General features: G+C 30.7%; 3 protein-coding genes across 5 annotated transcripts; 2 read left to right on the forward strand and 1 right to left on the reverse strand.

Moving 5' to 3' along the window:
- The first annotated feature begins 818 nt into the window (after positions 1 to 818).
- Positions 819 to 1,547, forward strand: LOC123210807 (brassinosteroid-responsive RING protein 1-like). The gene has a single exon (XM_044629295.1). It carries the CDS (start codon positions 910 to 912, stop codon positions 1,420 to 1,422), a length of 513 nt encoding a protein of 170 aa, XP_044485230.1. The 5' UTR covers positions 819 to 909; the 3' UTR covers positions 1,423 to 1,547.
- A 2,616-nt stretch (positions 1,548 to 4,163) lies between these two features.
- On the reverse strand, positions 4,164 to 6,659 carry LOC123212457. 2 transcript variants are annotated; one of them, XM_044631606.1, is made up of 8 exons: positions 6,385 to 6,659; positions 6,260 to 6,281; positions 5,743 to 5,799; positions 5,574 to 5,655; positions 5,154 to 5,232; positions 4,932 to 5,056; positions 4,821 to 4,839; positions 4,164 to 4,732 (listed from the first exon to the last, which is right to left on the reverse strand). In XM_044631606.1, exons 1-8 carry the CDS (start codon positions 6,472 to 6,474, stop codon positions 4,460 to 4,462), a joined length of 747 nt encoding a protein of 248 aa, XP_044487541.1. In that variant the 5' UTR covers positions 6,475 to 6,659; the 3' UTR covers positions 4,164 to 4,459. The 2 variants fall into 2 exon arrangements, with proteins under 2 accessions (XP_044487541.1, XP_044487540.1); XM_044631605.1 differs by having other exon boundaries at positions 5,137 to 5,232; positions 6,385 to 6,658.
- Positions 6,660 to 11,646: 4,987 nt separating this feature from the next.
- On the forward strand, positions 11,647 to 13,532 carry LOC123212227 (zinc finger protein CONSTANS-LIKE 7). 2 transcript variants are annotated; one of them, XM_044631309.1, is made up of 4 exons: positions 11,647 to 12,572; positions 12,689 to 12,865; positions 12,975 to 13,103; positions 13,190 to 13,532. In XM_044631309.1, the coding sequence occupies exons 1-4, from the start codon at positions 11,922 to 11,924 to the stop codon at positions 13,292 to 13,294; spliced, it is 1,062 nt and encodes a 353-aa protein (XP_044487244.1). In that variant the 5' UTR covers positions 11,647 to 11,921; the 3' UTR covers positions 13,295 to 13,532. The 2 variants fall into 2 exon arrangements, with proteins under 2 accessions (XP_044487244.1, XP_044487245.1); XM_044631310.1 differs by lacking the exon at positions 13,190 to 13,532 and having other exon boundaries at positions 12,933 to 13,071.
- The last annotated feature ends 3,133 nt before the right edge of the window (positions 13,533 to 16,665 follow it).

Consider the following 16,665-nt stretch of genomic DNA (forward strand, 5'->3'; position numbering starts at 1 on the left):
TTCCCATAAATGGATGGTTGGATCCCTTTCTTATTTCTTGTTCTCTTATGTGGAGCATCTTTTCTAGAATGAATTAATTCTATTTAATAAAAGCAAAACTTTGATTCAGTTTAAATTTAGATCTAAATATATTTGACTTATTAGAAAATAAAATTTCAAAAATAATTTGAAACTAAATTCATTGTAAATGTATTATGATACAGTAGTGATTATCTTCAATTTAAAATATTTAATTACATAATAATATATTAATTTAATTATTAAATTTATTTTTAATTCAAGGTAATAAAATTATATATACAAATAATTGATATAAACTTGACTACAATTATTAACGTATTATTATGTGATTAAATAATTTTAAATTATAAATAAGTTAATATTTAATTATATAATAATATATTATTATTTATATTTAAACTGGTTTTAAACATATAATTTTAATTAATTTAAAATAACTAATACGGATCAAATGCTAGTACGGTTAGAAGTAAATAAAGTATTATTGGTATATAAAATTAAATTTTATCGCTAAATTTCTACCATACATGAAATCGATGATGTTAATGAGGATACCAAGTTGTTCTGGAAATTTTAGACAAGTATTAGGCCCCCACTTTTATTTTGTTGCTTTCCGAATCCTTTCTTGTATGTTATGACGTAATATTTTTTTATTTATATAATAATAATATATTATGATATAACTTAATATTATTTTTTTATATTTTATTACATAAATAACCAAAATGATAATATTTATAATAATGATGGTGTTATCTATAATAATAGTAGGAAATTTGTCGCTCTCTAACGTGGCAATGTACTTCGTGTGTATAAAATTTGAAGGCCAGGCTCTCTTCTCCACATAATTCATCTTCTCCTTGGCTCTTCATCTCAATCAAAGAAGTAATGGGTTTTCCGGTGGCTTACACGGAGCTTCTCCTCCCGAAGCTCCTTATTCACACGCTTTCCTTTTTGGGTTTCATCAGAAAACTGATTACCGTTCTCTTTAGCTATCTGGGTCTCCAAGAATTTCTCGAACCTGACATTGCTTGGCCCGACACGCCGACCACACGTGTCCCCGCGCCTCTCTCCGTCTCCGCTCTTCTTATCCGCGAAATCCTGCCGGTCGTCAAGTTCTCAGACCTTGTTGACCCGCCAGACTCATGCGCCGTGTGTCTCTACGAGTTTGAAGACCAGGACGAGATCAGACGGCTCACAAATTGCCGCCATATCTTCCACCGTTGTTGCCTCGACCGTTGGATGGGATACGATCAAAAAACTTGCCCCTTGTGTCGAACGCCGTTTATTCCAGATGATATGCAAGATACGTTCAATGAGAGACTATGGGCAGCCTCCGGGATCCCCAACTTATATGATGCTGAATATTCTCAGGTTACTGATTTGCAGATTTCAGGTTAAAGAAATGGAGAAAAAATAATTGTTTTTTCTTTTTTGATCGTATAAAGGAGCCGTGAAGCGAAATGAAAATAGAGACCTACATATCAGAATCATATGTTAATAATAATAATAATTAACTTAATTAATTTGCAGTTTGTACAGTCTACTTCTTCATCTTCTTCTTATCCTTCTTGTTTCTTAATGAGCTTCTGAATCAATGAAGATTTAAAAAAAAAAAAAGATTTGGATGTTAATCTTTCTGGTTTGAATGATGATGAAGTTTATGGCCTTTTCTGGTAGGTTCATGGCACTTTGACTGGACTGAGAGTAGTTTTTGAGTTTGGTTTTGACATATAATGGCTATGGTTGTATGATTTTGATTTGAGTTTGACATTTTAATTGCTGGCTGGGTGGTACTAGACAAATAAATGCAGAGGTAGAACTTTAGATCTCCTTCTTGTTAATTACAAAAATAGTCTCTATGATGTTCAGCTCATTGAAGTTCAATATCTGGGTTCTCTTTTCTGATATTTGTTTCATACCAGTGAGAAAGATTAAGCAAGGGAGAAATTATGTTTGAAGTTGTCAGTCAGGCTTTGAGGTTAAAGCTGCAGGTGAATCCGCCTCAGTTAAGTGGTAAAAGGTAAGGTAAATTGGATGAAGACATACTATCGATCAGCTTTTGTAATCATAGTCTGACTGACAAAAGTATCCAAGCAACAAAGAGCCATGGGCATGGCCTGAAATTTATTGGGAGCGTATTAAAATTTTAATTTACTTAGCATAAATCTAAAGCTCCACTTCACATATTTGATGGAATAATTTCTTTGAAGGAATAGTCTAACGCAAATTAGATTTTCTAGCTAACAAAAAATAAATAAGTTAAAATTCTTAATTTATTTAATATAATTATTACAAAATTTATTATTATAATATTTAAAATTTAAAATTTTTACTTATATGATATGATTGGTTTAACCCTGCGATCTTAAAGATTTATTATTGACAAAAAAAAAAAAAAAAACTTTTCATGAATATTTGATTGTGATTTTTCCTTCTCTAAATGAATTTTAATTAAGTTTTGGAATATTAATAGATTAAGAATCTCATTATGTTTATAATCAAACTCTAACTTCTCTAATTAATTATATTTTTATTATATATATGTACATCATACATGCAATGCATTGTAATAAATTTTCAAAGGATTTTTATAGTTTTGTATATATACAATCTCATGTCACATTGCAAATAAGGTAGATTCGATCGACATCAAACCCAAATAAGGTCTAACTCAATATTGTTTTAAATCTAAAAGAATCGGTTTAATATTAGTTTTAAGATTGATAAATTGATTAAAAATAATTTAACTTTAAATTCAATATGAGTTAATTTAAATTCAATTTTATATAAAAATGAACAAACTCAATCTTTGACTCAAACTTTATTTGTCAGATTCAAACTTGAACAGTTTCGATGGAATCCAACTCTAATTGCAAATAATATTAATTTTTGTAACACATTTATTAATTAAAAATTTCACATATATTTATTTTAGTTAGTGCAAAATGGATGGATAAATTTTAGAAGCAAGGGGCTGCCAAGTGGAGTCTTCAAGAAAATATCTTAAGACCAACCATCATTAAGGTGTAATTACTTATCAAAACTTCTTAGCATGAAAATTTATTAAATAGTGTAATTAAAATTGATTTAATTGTGCGTAACACAGAAGGAACATCACATGGGTTGTACTTATGCTGCCAAATGGCAAGATCTTAGCGACTCTGCGTGTGGTTTGCGAAGAATGAAATGAGCCCACACGGTTTCAGGTTTTTCTTTTGTTAGAATTTATAGGAGTAAGAATACCTACTTAATTTTTATATACTTTAAAATATTTGCATGTTTGGACTTTCTTATTCATGCAGAAGAGCCACAAAAATTTAAATTTTGTGAAAAGGCCCACATTCCTCTTGGAGAAGAAATAGTAATCAACACTATATATTAATTAAGTGATCGACAACCTTATTTATTACTTGTGTGATCAACCCTCTGTCAACGTCTCTGACTAAAATAAATTCAAATTCTTACATTTATTATAGATTTAATTTAAATTTAAGTTAATTTATATATAACTAGATTCGATTCAAATCTAATCTCGAAGCAATCTAATCTTCACTTTCGATTAACAAGCCAATAACAACACAAAATTTCTTCTTTCTTAAATTAACCAACCACCCCACTACTCTTTTTAACTTTTTGCTTTCTTTCTCAAAGAAAAGCTTTTAGATTGAAGCATCATAAAGAAACATGATTTAGTTACTGATCCAATTATATTTGTTTCTGTAAAATTGGGACACTTAAAGGTGAATCACATATACAAGCAAAGGTGCCCAGGTTCCAAATCTTTTGTGTTTACTTGTGGAACTTTCATTCTAACTTTCAGTTATATCAAATTCAGAAGGAATTGGGTAAGCACAACAAATTACATTATCTTTCTATTTGTTTGTATATTATTATCATTCATTTATTGGCAACCAAAAAAAAAAAAAAAAAGCACAAAGAGACCTAGAAATATTGATAATGGGGAAAAGTATAATGTTGTGCTATAATAAGTACTAATAATGACATGTCATAAAATGCAGAAAGAGCTTAACTTAGAAAGATTGATAATGGGCAAGATAACAAGTATAATCCTATATGCACCTATAATAAGTACCAATCATGACATGTCATCATGTAATTGAGTGATTTTGAATTAAAAATAAAGTAACACTTAAACACATTATCATTGATATTCAAATTGAAACTCATTTTAAGTACATATAGCATTACTTGGATAACAATTATGTTCTGTTTAACCAACAATGCTGATATGAAAACACACAAATATACTACTGTAACAATAGCCTAATGGCAAGTAAACAGTTATGTAGAGATGCAGTTCCGCTCAAAAACCCAGTTAATATCTCATATGACTTAGAAGTTCACTAGTAAATGCAACACAGCAGAAGTATTACTTTGGAGAGAAAACCCGGGGGGTGTAAAACAGAAAATTTAATCACCTAGGATAGCCAGGAGGTGGATAAGAAGTAGGATAGCCTTGTGCCGGAGGTGGGTAACTTTGCACAGGAGGTGGGTAACTTTGCACAGGTGGTGGGTAACTTTGAGCTGGAGGAGGATAGGGCTGTCCATATACAGTTTGCTGTGGCGGATATCCAACTGAGGGAGGATATTGCTGATCAATGCGAGACATCTCTTGAACAGCGGGCACTGCCATAGGTCGTGGACCAAACACACCATCTCTTTTGTCCAATTCAATCTTGTGTTGTGTCTGCACATAATCAAAACAAAATGTAAAGAAATATTACATTGAAATCATTTCGTTTGCCTGTATGTGAGTTGCTTGCATAGTTGCATACCTGCATGCAAGCACAAACCCTGCAAAGGAAAACACACAGTGACTCAGTATGATATTTTGTAGATTATTTTTTTACTAAAAGCTTTAGTAGGGAGAGGGCAAAAACCCTTACGAGCAATAAACTAGATCAGCCAATAAATTCAAAATCTGAGAAGCATCCTGAAGTTCATCACTTCCAACAATGCATGCAATTATGGAAAATATGCATGCAACTTGTTGAAGGCATATCATAAATCCCTGTTTGTCGACAAGTAAACATGATTAACAAAAGTCAATGACATTTAATTACAGATCAAGAGATATCTACGAGACAGTACAATAATAAAATTATCACAGCGAGTTGTCTGGATGTTGAATTCATCTTGCAACAGAAATCGAGTAGAGGCCACTGAATTTCCAAAGCAGCAGAAAACCTGAGAATCAATGGAATTTGAAAGGAATTAAAGACTGAAATAAAAACACTTAAAACTTGCCATGTCAGTTTATAATCAACCCACTGCATGAGATAATAAATTAATTTTCACATCAAAGCATGTTAAGTTTATCATTTCACTGAATAGTGATGACATGGGAGAAAACATTCCATGAACACTGGACAAACAAAATGTTAAGTTCTCCATTTTGAAAGAGAAGCTATAAGAAAAAATGTATGCATATCTTGTGGTCACAAATTCCATAGTTGAGTTTAAACCAAGAAGCTCCAAATCAAGTCCAGGAAAAACAAAACTGCTGCACTGACAAACAAAATCCGTACCTCAGTGCAAAGGCAAAATTCAGGACAAGAACTTTCGTGACACTTGCCACTGCAAGGCATATAACCAGCACAACAAACATACCTATGAAAAACAAGATGATATTACAATTACACAAAAATATTACATATTAAAAAAACTCAGATCAGAGTTAAACAGAATTGCAAATACCTGGACATGTCATTGTAGAGTGCTCTTTTCCGAAGCAAGTAAGATACACATGGGGGACTACAATAAACAAAGGCGAACCAGACACATTGAATTGCAATGCAAAGAAGCAAGCAATTTATGATTAAATATCTCATAAATTCAATAAATAATCAAAATCAGATCGTCAAAAGTCAGAAAATAAAAGATTGTAGCTCAACAGATCAATTCATTCCCTCCGAAAGAGGTGACAATGAAAGTGAAATATGGAAACTCAAGAAATAACTAACAGCAGTTAATTTAACAGTATATCAAGACAAATACAATTCCAATGTACAATATTGAATACATTAACGAATCCTATGAAACAGAGTAGAGCAATCTAGCTAAACCTAACAGCACATGCATCATTTAGCAAATGTTTAAAGGGTTTAAAAATCAACTGTTTTTCCTAATGCTAGCTAATGGATAATATTTCACACTATAATCGCAACATCTATATAAAAATAATAATAACAATATGAAGATCTGAATTTCCCACCAGAAAACCGCAAAGCAGCAATCTGCACATTAACACGAGCAACAAACAACAAATTAGGAGAAATAAAATTTTACCCTAAACTTCATACAAAAGAAACAGGGACGATAAAAGATTAGAAAACATACAAGGAGTGTCTTGTTTAATGGAGCTGAGAAGGTCACTGTGCCACACGTTTCGGTAGGATTGACGGAGCTGCATCTTCTGAATAGCCGCATCGGACGTCATCTTTACCGTCTGATCTGTCGAGATTCAAGCTCTGGCACACTAACGATCTGATTGATACGATTTCGCTTGGCGATCCGGTGTGCGATATCTGTTTGAAATTTAAAGAAATCAAAGAGTGGCTCTCTCAGTCGTCCAAAAGAAAAGTCCCCTTTAAGTCCGAACCCGAGACTTTCGAAGAAAGACTACGGCGATGATTTCACAGCACTAGGCAATTCAAATTTTGGTCAAATATCTAACGTGTTGCGTCCCTATTGGCGTTTCTAGAGGTTGAGTTGGCATTGACCAGTCAACGCTTGAAATATTTTAGAACATGGTTATACTTACTAGGAGGAAATACACGGGGAAATTAATTAAAATAAACAAAAATTTATCTGTTTACATGTTTTTAGGCTAACATAATAAAGTTTCATCAAATTAAGTAAATACTAATTTTTTTACTTTTTTTATCCTTATATTGAAATACTAAGTAAAAATATTTTTTCTGAGAATGTGTATCAGTTTATGGGAGTTATAATGGTGGCTAGGAATTTTACAATGAAATCCTAAATATGTCGAATTATATATATGGATATTTTTGAATGTTTCGAATGGTATAAAATATAGTTTCGATGTTAATGGATGTCTGGAAGTGTAGTTGTTAAGAGACAAAAGCGCGTAAATTCACAGTGCCGCGCAAACTGCGCAAATCGCGTAAACACTGTTTACACCGCACAAACACTGTTTACACCAGGCAAACATTGTTCACATCACGCAAAAAGCAGATATCATAGTCTATGAACATGATTTTTGCGCGATTTTGCAAGCGGTTTGCGCAGTTTGCACGACACTGTAGATTTGCGCGGCACTGTAAATTTGCGTGCTTTTGTCTCTCAACGACTACACTTTTAGACATCCATTAACATCGAAATTACATCATTTTATATCATTCGAAACATTCAAAAATATTTATATACATAATTCGACATATTTAGGGTTTCACTGTGAAATCCTTAGCCACCATCGTAACCACCATAAAGCGACGCATATTCTTAAAAAAAATATTTTTACTTGGTTTTTCAACATAAGGGTAAAAAGGGTAAAAAAAATACGATTTGTTTATTTTGATAAAACTTTTTTAGATTGACCTAAAAACGTATAAACGCTTAAAATTTTACCTATTTTAATTAATTATCCAAATACACATTGCTTTTTTTTTTTTTAATTTGATTTTGAATTTTGAATTTTGAATTTCCCTAAAGTTATGGTGTTATCAGTTACGGGCGTTTAGTTTTAAAGATATTTTATTATTAATATTGAAATATTATTTTAAATATAAATTACCTTAAATATTACTGATATAAATATTTTTTATATTTAATAAAATTTAATAAAAATGGATAGATATATATAATTATTGTATTTGATTAAAGATAATAAAATAATAATAATATACTATTTTACTTAAATACCTCTAGGTATAATTATTTTAAAATATTTTTTATGTTATTAGTTATATTAATTGAAAATAAAATTATTTTTGTCTTTAAAAACTAATAAATAAATTATATATTATAATAAAATTAAAATTATCTTGATAATATTTTAATAATTAAGATAGAGATGGTAATCAGAGTATCTTTTATATTATTTTTGCATCACTATAAAATATTACCGAAACTTTTTATTACTTATAAATTAAACAAAATAATATAAATAATAAAAAAATAGACTACCAGAGTAATTTTTAATCCCTCAACCAAACACACCCTTAGAGTAAAATATTTACAAATTTTAACAATAAGTGTTTATATGAATAATTTTCTAATTTAAGAAGATTTTATATTTATTAAGCATTAATTTTAACGGAAATACAATAATTTAGATGCTTTTGATTTTTTTATTAAATTTAGTCATTAAATCATAAATAAAAAAAGACCAGACCATACTAGTAAAAAAAATTAATAAAATAAAAAATAGTAAAAAAACAAAAATACAAATAAGAAACCCTAAAATCAAACTAACATCAACGAGGATATAATAATTTGTAAACTCGAGACTAATTGGTTAAACTAATTCAACCAAGATTTTGTGATTAATTCGATTTGAACCCATGTTCAAACTTATGTTAATTATTGGGTTAAATCGATTCATAATTGAATGATTGAAATTAGTTATTTTGAATCAATATTTAAATTCTGAGATTCGAGGTTTGAATTTAGGTTTTTATGTTGAAAAAATTCAATAATAGAATAAAATGGTTATAGATTTAACAAATAACCAAACTCATTTGTTTTTTGTTTTTTAATTAATTAGTTATGCCACAAGGGCATCGAGTACTTTTTTGGCCAAAAGGTTGTATACTTGTATTGTGATTTTATTTGGCGAGTACCCAATTAAAAATTATCCTATCACATTCTTATATGTTTGAAAAGTGTCATAATCACCCCCGCTCTCGGTTAGCCAACTAGTTTTGGCTATAACAAAGGCAAGAAATTTTGAGATGGAAGTTCAAGATTTAGGGTTTTTGGTAAGTTGTTTAATTTAATTACCCACAATTATAACCTAAATCCTCACATAAACTCTCTCTCATAAAATTCAATCCAGCACTCCTCTTAGCCACCCCGTCCACCTCCAACCTTAATAGGAAGGAAGCACCACGCCCAATTCATTAAGAGAATTCTGGAGGCGTCGTTTCGCTTCTTTTCAATTGAGAAAATATCAATCATTTATAGTTATTTATTTTTTTTAATGGGAGTGTTATAGAGCCTAATTGCGTGAGAGTAATAGGTTAAAATTAGACACGTTAATGAGTTAAGTTAGGTCTTAGACCTGCACAATAATGGGTCTTTAGATGGGGTCAACCTCTAGGTTTTTGAAAGTCCAACTTTATATATATAAGGTTGAACTAAGCAGAGCTGAACCTTAATCAGACGACTCATTTAAACAATTTTTTTAATTTTAATCAAAACTTTTAAATATTTATAATCTCTCCCTTGTGACAGAAGAATACCGTAGTTACACGATCAAAAATATTATAAGTTTATAATATAGTATAAATAAATTAATTTACATACTGTATAATTATAAACTGAATTCATTTGACATTGGATTCATTTGATATTAAATCTATTTGTAATATTTTGTAATGATAAAATTGAAATGAAAAAAAAATTATAAACATAAAGAATTATTATTTATAAATTCAGATAGTTTTCGAAAGATAGTTGATGAGAGAAAATGAAATTGATAATATAATGAAAGAATTGAGATTGAGAGATTTGTAAATAAAATTGGAAATAAAAAAAATTATATTTGTTTATATAAAAAAATAAAATGAAGCCTTGCTTTTGCATAGAACCTTGCTTCTATCATTTTTTTTCTTTTATTTTTAAATAGTATCAGATTAAGTCAAGCCACACCGGTTTATAGGTCTAATATTAAAGCCTACAACTCGCCTTAGAAGGCCCACGCGTCAAGCTTAGTATGCTATAGTATCGGGTCAAACCTTTTCGAATTGGGCCTGAATTTTAGACTTTGGACCGGGCTTTTATTTGGCTCGACCCAATTGATATATCTAGGTTAAATGATGAGGACGAGTTTTGTCTTCATCATGTGCGAGTAGATTTAAATAAATGAGAAATATGAATTTCAAATTATAGTTACAACTATCAAATAGAGGCAAAATAGAGCACTGAAATTTTAGAACACAAATATATAATATTTTATGTATTTGTTAACCAATTCAATTATATTATAGTAAAAAATAAACAAAAATTATAAATTCTTTTTGTTGATGGTGAAAATTTGGCCAATAAAAAAATACATAAGATTAGTGATGCGATCTTTTATATATATATATATATATAAATATAAATGATAATGAATAGAATCAGTGTTGCCATTTGTATTTCTAAAGTGGTTCAGCCCACTTCTCGATAATTTATATTCATTATTATCTTAATTAATGTTTATATTAAGATATGATAAAGTCACCATAACGAGAATCCCCTTTTACTTTTATATAATCTTTTAAACTATATAATAAATATGCCTAGACATTATAACATTGAATATAGTAAATCCAGTTATCTTGTTGATACAAGAGAAATTAGAAGACTTTTAGTTTGAATAATATTTTATTATTAAAATTAAAAAATTATCTTAAAATAGATTATTTAAAAGATTATTAGATATAAATGATTATTATATTTGATAAAATTTGATAGGTATAATTAATTATTATGTTTAGTTAGAGTAATAAAAGAATAATAATAAATTATTTTACTTAAATATTTTTTATATTACTTATTATATCAATTGAAAATAAAATTATTTTTAATCTAAAAAATTTAATAAATAAGAATATAATCGTAATAAAATCAAGATTACAATAATAAATTTTTAATATTAAAGTGAATGTGATAATCAAATTACTATTTATATTACTTATCATATTATTATTAATAATAAAATATTATTGTAATACTGAGAAACCACAATATAAAAGATGAAGGTGAAGGTAATGTATTATTTTATTATTGTAATGTCAAAGAAAATCCTTAAATTATTTATCACTCTTTTAATACTAAAAATAAAAATAAAAATAATAAAAAATAAGTTATTATTGTGAACTGAAGTTCTACATCGCTCCCGTTCTGTCTACTGAGTTTGTATATAAGTAAGGGTCAGACGCTCTTAACTCAATAGACGCGTAATAAAACCGTGAGGATTCTGAAGATCCAAAGCGGACAATATCTAGTGGCCCATGTAGGTTCCGAACCTGGGTACGGGCTTGAAGCCCTATCCCGCTAGACGCGTTTTAAAGTTGTGAGGGTCTGAAGTTCAAAACGGATAATATTTGTTGGCTATTTATAACAGTTATAAAAATAATATTTATTTATTATAACCCATGGTCCTTAATTAAAATTTTGATAATATTTTATGTAAGATTTATTAAAAAGGACGATGATTGACATTTTCAATCATGTCAGTCAAAGTAAAAGGTTCCTAAAGTTAAAAGGTAGATGCTTTTCTACTAACTAGGGGATAAATAGTAAGAATAAAAAAGTATATGGGAAATTTAGAATTAAAGTAAAGTTTTGCTGTACAATTTAATTTCTGTTCCTTTTTATATGAGTTGTAACCGGAGTAGCTCTCCATTCTTATTGTTTGATTGAAAATTTTTTTTTTTTCATCTTTCTGAAAGAGAGAGACAAGAAATCGGTTCTTTGTCTTCTTACTTCTGGTAATGCCAAGCCTTGATAAAATAAATCAGAGCCCAAGTGTCAGTTTTGCTCCATAGCCGTTTCACAGCCAAATACGGAGACAAAATAGCCATGAAATAAGTATTAGTGATTTTATAGAAGAAAAGACAACGACGACAGCTTTTTTCTGTATTGTTTTCGTTTAGTGTTTTTGGTTTTGCAGATCATTTCAATCAAAGAATTTCAGTTCAAAAATGTCTTCTGATCTTTATGTTTTTGATAATTCCTTTTTCCGCCAACATTCAAGCCCAGAGATGGTCTCTTCTGATGCTGCAGACCTCAACTTTTCTGCTGAGCCTTTCTCTCCTTTTTGTGATTCTTCTCTTGATTTTCTTCAAGCAATTTCGAGCTCAAACAGCACCACAATAATCAACCCAAATCATCCGGTTGATGAGTCTTCTTCTATCGACCAATTTGCACATACTCTTCTGTCTTGTTCACCGCCAAGTCACCTTCTTGAAAATCTTAGCCTTTGTCAATCTACTCATTTGCAGCAGCCGCTTGCAAATGGGTACCATGATTTCTCTAGTTTAGATGCCTTGGAAGTCAAAAGCGAGGAGTCTCTGGTAGGTTTTGATTCTTCTTATAATCATCATCATCATCAACAACAACGACAACAACAGCCCTTTGCTTCTCACAGTTATAGTGGTGTTGAAAATGTAGCAAAGTATATGCAGAGGAGTTACAGTAGCAATTCTTTTGATAATAAGCCTGGTTTTCTCTTTCAACCCCGCTTTGATACGCTCATGGAGTCTCCAAATTTTCACAACCAAGCTCTGAGTTCGCCAGAAAGCAATTTTTTCAGTGGGCAAATGAGGAGGGTTTGCAGTACTGGAGATTTACAAGTACTTACTTTAATCTGAATCTGAATCCCCTGTTCTCAGTAAATATTTTCCTTTTCATTTGTCACTTTCATGCTTATACAACATTTGTTTCTTCTGTATTCTGGTGTGTAATTTAGAATATAAGAACAGCGCATAAAACACAGAGGTCTCTTTCAAGTCATTTGGCAACAGAGAGCTCTTTCACCGAGGAAGCGAACTTCAAAGTCGGGCGTTACAGTGCTGAAGAAAGAAAAGAAAGGATTCTGAAGTATAGAGCTAAACGTAATCAGAGAAACTTCAACAAGACGATTAAGGTAGCTAATTTCTTATTTACGGAATAAAAATTATGTGTTATTTGATGAATTAATCTGTATTAAACAGGGTTGTTTTTTCTTTTTGTCTGCTACTTTCCGTTGATTCAAGTATGCATGCCGCAAAACGCTAGCAGACAACCGCCCACGCATACGTGGCAGATTCGCACGCAACGACGAAACTGGAGAGACTCCCAAAGCTGCATGTGCAGCCAGAGATGCAGACGAAGACGAGCTCTGGGTAATTAATAATTTATTGGTTTACCATTATTGTGGCAGTTAAATATAAGATTATAAAGTGTCATGTTTTAATTGATTTTTTTGTAGCTTGATGGGCTGCATGAAGAAGACGATCATGGGGCAATGAGAGGAGCAGCTTTTGTGAGCAGTTATGGGCAACACCAGCAGCTCCAGTATTATGGCGGCTTTTGAGAAGAAAAATTGGTTAAGCTTTTTCATTAGGATGAATGTTTAGGTCAACAGAAGATCGACAAACACAAATGCCCTTTTGAGCAAAAGCAAATTCAGAAGGCTTTTTCAATAAGTGATTTCAGATGTGTAGTTTAGGATTAGCAGCTTTTTCTCAGTTGTCTTTCTGTATATTGAATATTATAATATATCAGAATTCTCAATGCCAATAATAATGACAAGCCTTTTGACCTTTTGGCTACCAACTGTAAATCATGACACTGCCGCTTCTGTCTCTTTAAATCTTCAAATGGCTTCCATAGATATGTATTCGACCTTCGCAATTGAAACAGTGGCACGATTTATATAGTAACAAAATGAATCTCTCGTGATAGGGTAAGCCCATAAACCCCAATTTTTTTTTTTGTTTCGTATAATTGATTTAGGTCTAATTAAATAAAAAATATAATTTCTAATTTAATACGAGAATCAAAAGAGATAATTTGACTGAAGTAATACAAAGGCCCAATGAGCATTGCATGCATGAGATGGGATTATCTTAAAATGACGTATCAACTCTACCATTATCTATCCCTTGGGATAGTTTGAATGATTAAGTGTAGAATTCTCAAATAATTTCAAAAGGTTTTAGGTTTAAGACTCATTGACATCATATTAAGATTAGATTTTTAAATTATACTCAATATAACAGATTTAACGAAAGAGCTGTTTAACTCGAATAGAATTTCTCATTCAATTGATTTAGTCTTCCTGCGAATCAAATTTGACCTAATTTCACAGCACTGTTTAAAAGTACGGGTGCTACTTACATTCAAGAATTTAGCCCCCCTCTTTATTGAATTCCCATGGATTCCATTGATGTTAAACTTGGAATTGATCTTTAAACTCAAAACCGTTTACAAATCTGCTGCAACTTACAAGTAGGCCTCACTTTCAAGGGGAATAATAAGCAAGTCTTGCTCTATTATTGGCAGCCATAAAGGGAAAATTCTAGCCTTGAAATCCTCGTTCGAAATTTGGAATATACTTATATTCAAGTGTATGAATCGTATGTCAAATTTGTACAAGACCATGTACTAATTTCTTGTTCTAATTATTTATCAGAAGTCAATTCACTACTTTGAACGCACCAGGAGGCAATAGAGAAATAAAATATTGAAAACCAAAACATGCTTGAACAGTTGAACCCCACAAGAGGGAAGTTGAGATTTGACCATAAGAACTGATATGATGTTTTGGGAACAATGAGAAAAGTCTGATTGGCCTTCAAATTCTATTATATTTTCAGGGAATCTGGGTTAAACTATATGGGGTCTCATGATCTTTTTGTTTATTGTTGATGGAGCAATCATATATTGTTTTTGCTAGGGGCAGACTATTTGTCTGTTGAAGAGAATAGACAGTCGTCCACGCCCATAATTGGAAAAGAAAGACAAAGAGCACAAAGTGAGATTTTGATTTTCCAATCAGAAAACAGTCAAAGAATTTCCAGGCCTGGAGGGAGGTCATGTTTAATTTATTATACTGTTTAATGTTTAAATTACCTCTAGTGTTGTCAACTCCATGGCCTTAATGATGATCATGTCTGGAATTCAGTCTCCCCCTTGATCATAGAAGATTGACAGAAGTTTCACCCTATAATATGATTCCAAGTGAAAAGTATGAGATTTAGATTGTCTATTAAAAAGTGTAAGTTTTTTATGTACATTTTATATCGCTTCGTTTTATGTTTTCCTATCTCAATAACTAATTTTTAAGTTGTGATTCGTTTAAGGTTCTTATCACTTAGTATTAGTGTTAAAACTATCATATTGACACATATTTTACTCTGTTATGATATTTAGTAAAAGGTATGAGATTTAAATCTCAAATAAAAAAATATGAACTTTTTGTATGTAGTATCTAATCTCAACTACCAACATTTGAGATGTGTTTCTCCTAAGATTCATATTATTTAGTTCAAAATTACCGTGTCTCTTACAAATCACCATGCAGTGGGTGTTGGGTTTGTGGAGTTCAACATCTAACTTTTAAAATATGGTTCTTCCAAGATTTGTATTATTTGACATCAAAGTCACCATCATATCTTCTAGTTGCAATCGTGCAATATGGGTGATGACATTAACATTATAATGTTCGTCCAAGACTGATGGAAAACTAGTGTTTAACTAACTCACATGGGCACTGAGGTTGTAGAACTTGATAACTAGTTTTTAAGATGTGGTTCTCTCAAGATTTGTATCCAGTCTATATCTTGCTGTGATAATGAAATGACAGCAGTGGAAATAGGTTTGAATGAGATTGAAAGTAATGTTTGGTATCATAATAAAATATTAGTGGGTGCCAAGGAACATATGCAACCGACCCTGAAATCTTTATAATATAAGAACCAATGATTAAGGTGAAACTGATTAATCATTTTAGAAGTGTTTCAGAGAGCCATCTGGTGCAATGTTACCTAACCAGCTTTATTTCAGAAACAACAAAACTAAAACCTTTATGTTTGTTAAAATATAGCATGACACACAGTACTTTATTCAGAATAGGATGACTAATGAGCATGGAGCTGTTTTATATTGAAATGAAATTGAATCAATCCACCTATAAAGTGATGTTTCCATGTGTCATGCTGACTATATCAGTAGTCCTTACTGGAAAGAACCGAAATCTACAAAATTCGATCACCTCAAATTGAAAATTTGATCCGCCAAAGATGACAGTACAGATCTCTGTGTATTATAAGATTTTCAACAATGAATTTGGAAACACAAGGAGATGCTTCACATCTAGCATTATCAATAATGTATCATCTGGGCACCTTCTTTACAGAAAAGATATGAACATTTTTATGAGAACCTAGTTGCCTCGTTGAGCTTGACAGACAACCTATGCCTGTGGCTCTATTAGGCTACTACTCCAATGAAAAATTGACAATGGAAACTTAAAAAAAGAAAGGGTATGTAGATGGGCATCTAATTAGAGTCATAAAAGCCAAGACAATGGAAACTTGAAAAAGAAAGGATATATAGATGAGCATCTAATTAGAGTCATAAAAGCCAAGACAAAGACCGAATCTTTTCAAGCTACAGCTCCCTAATTGATTTAATTATTTTTTTTTATCAGTCTCATAATCTATGCTAGTATGATCACTTGAAGACTACAAAACATCTTACTGTTCTTGAAAAAATTAAATATGAATAAAATGGAAAGACATCAACTCGGTTAATGGGGAGAGCAGTAAAGAATATATATATATATATATATATATATATATATATATATATATATATATATATATATGCACCCAACAGACAATGATTCCAAAGACACACTTTTGACCAGCTCAATATCAAAAGAAATAGTATTAAATGAAT

Source organism: Mangifera indica, chromosome 3 (genome assembly GCF_011075055.1).
Source record: "Mangifera indica cultivar Alphonso chromosome 3, CATAS_Mindica_2.1, whole genome shotgun sequence".
NCBI classification, from domain to species: Eukaryota; Viridiplantae; Streptophyta; class Magnoliopsida; order Sapindales; family Anacardiaceae; genus Mangifera; species Mangifera indica.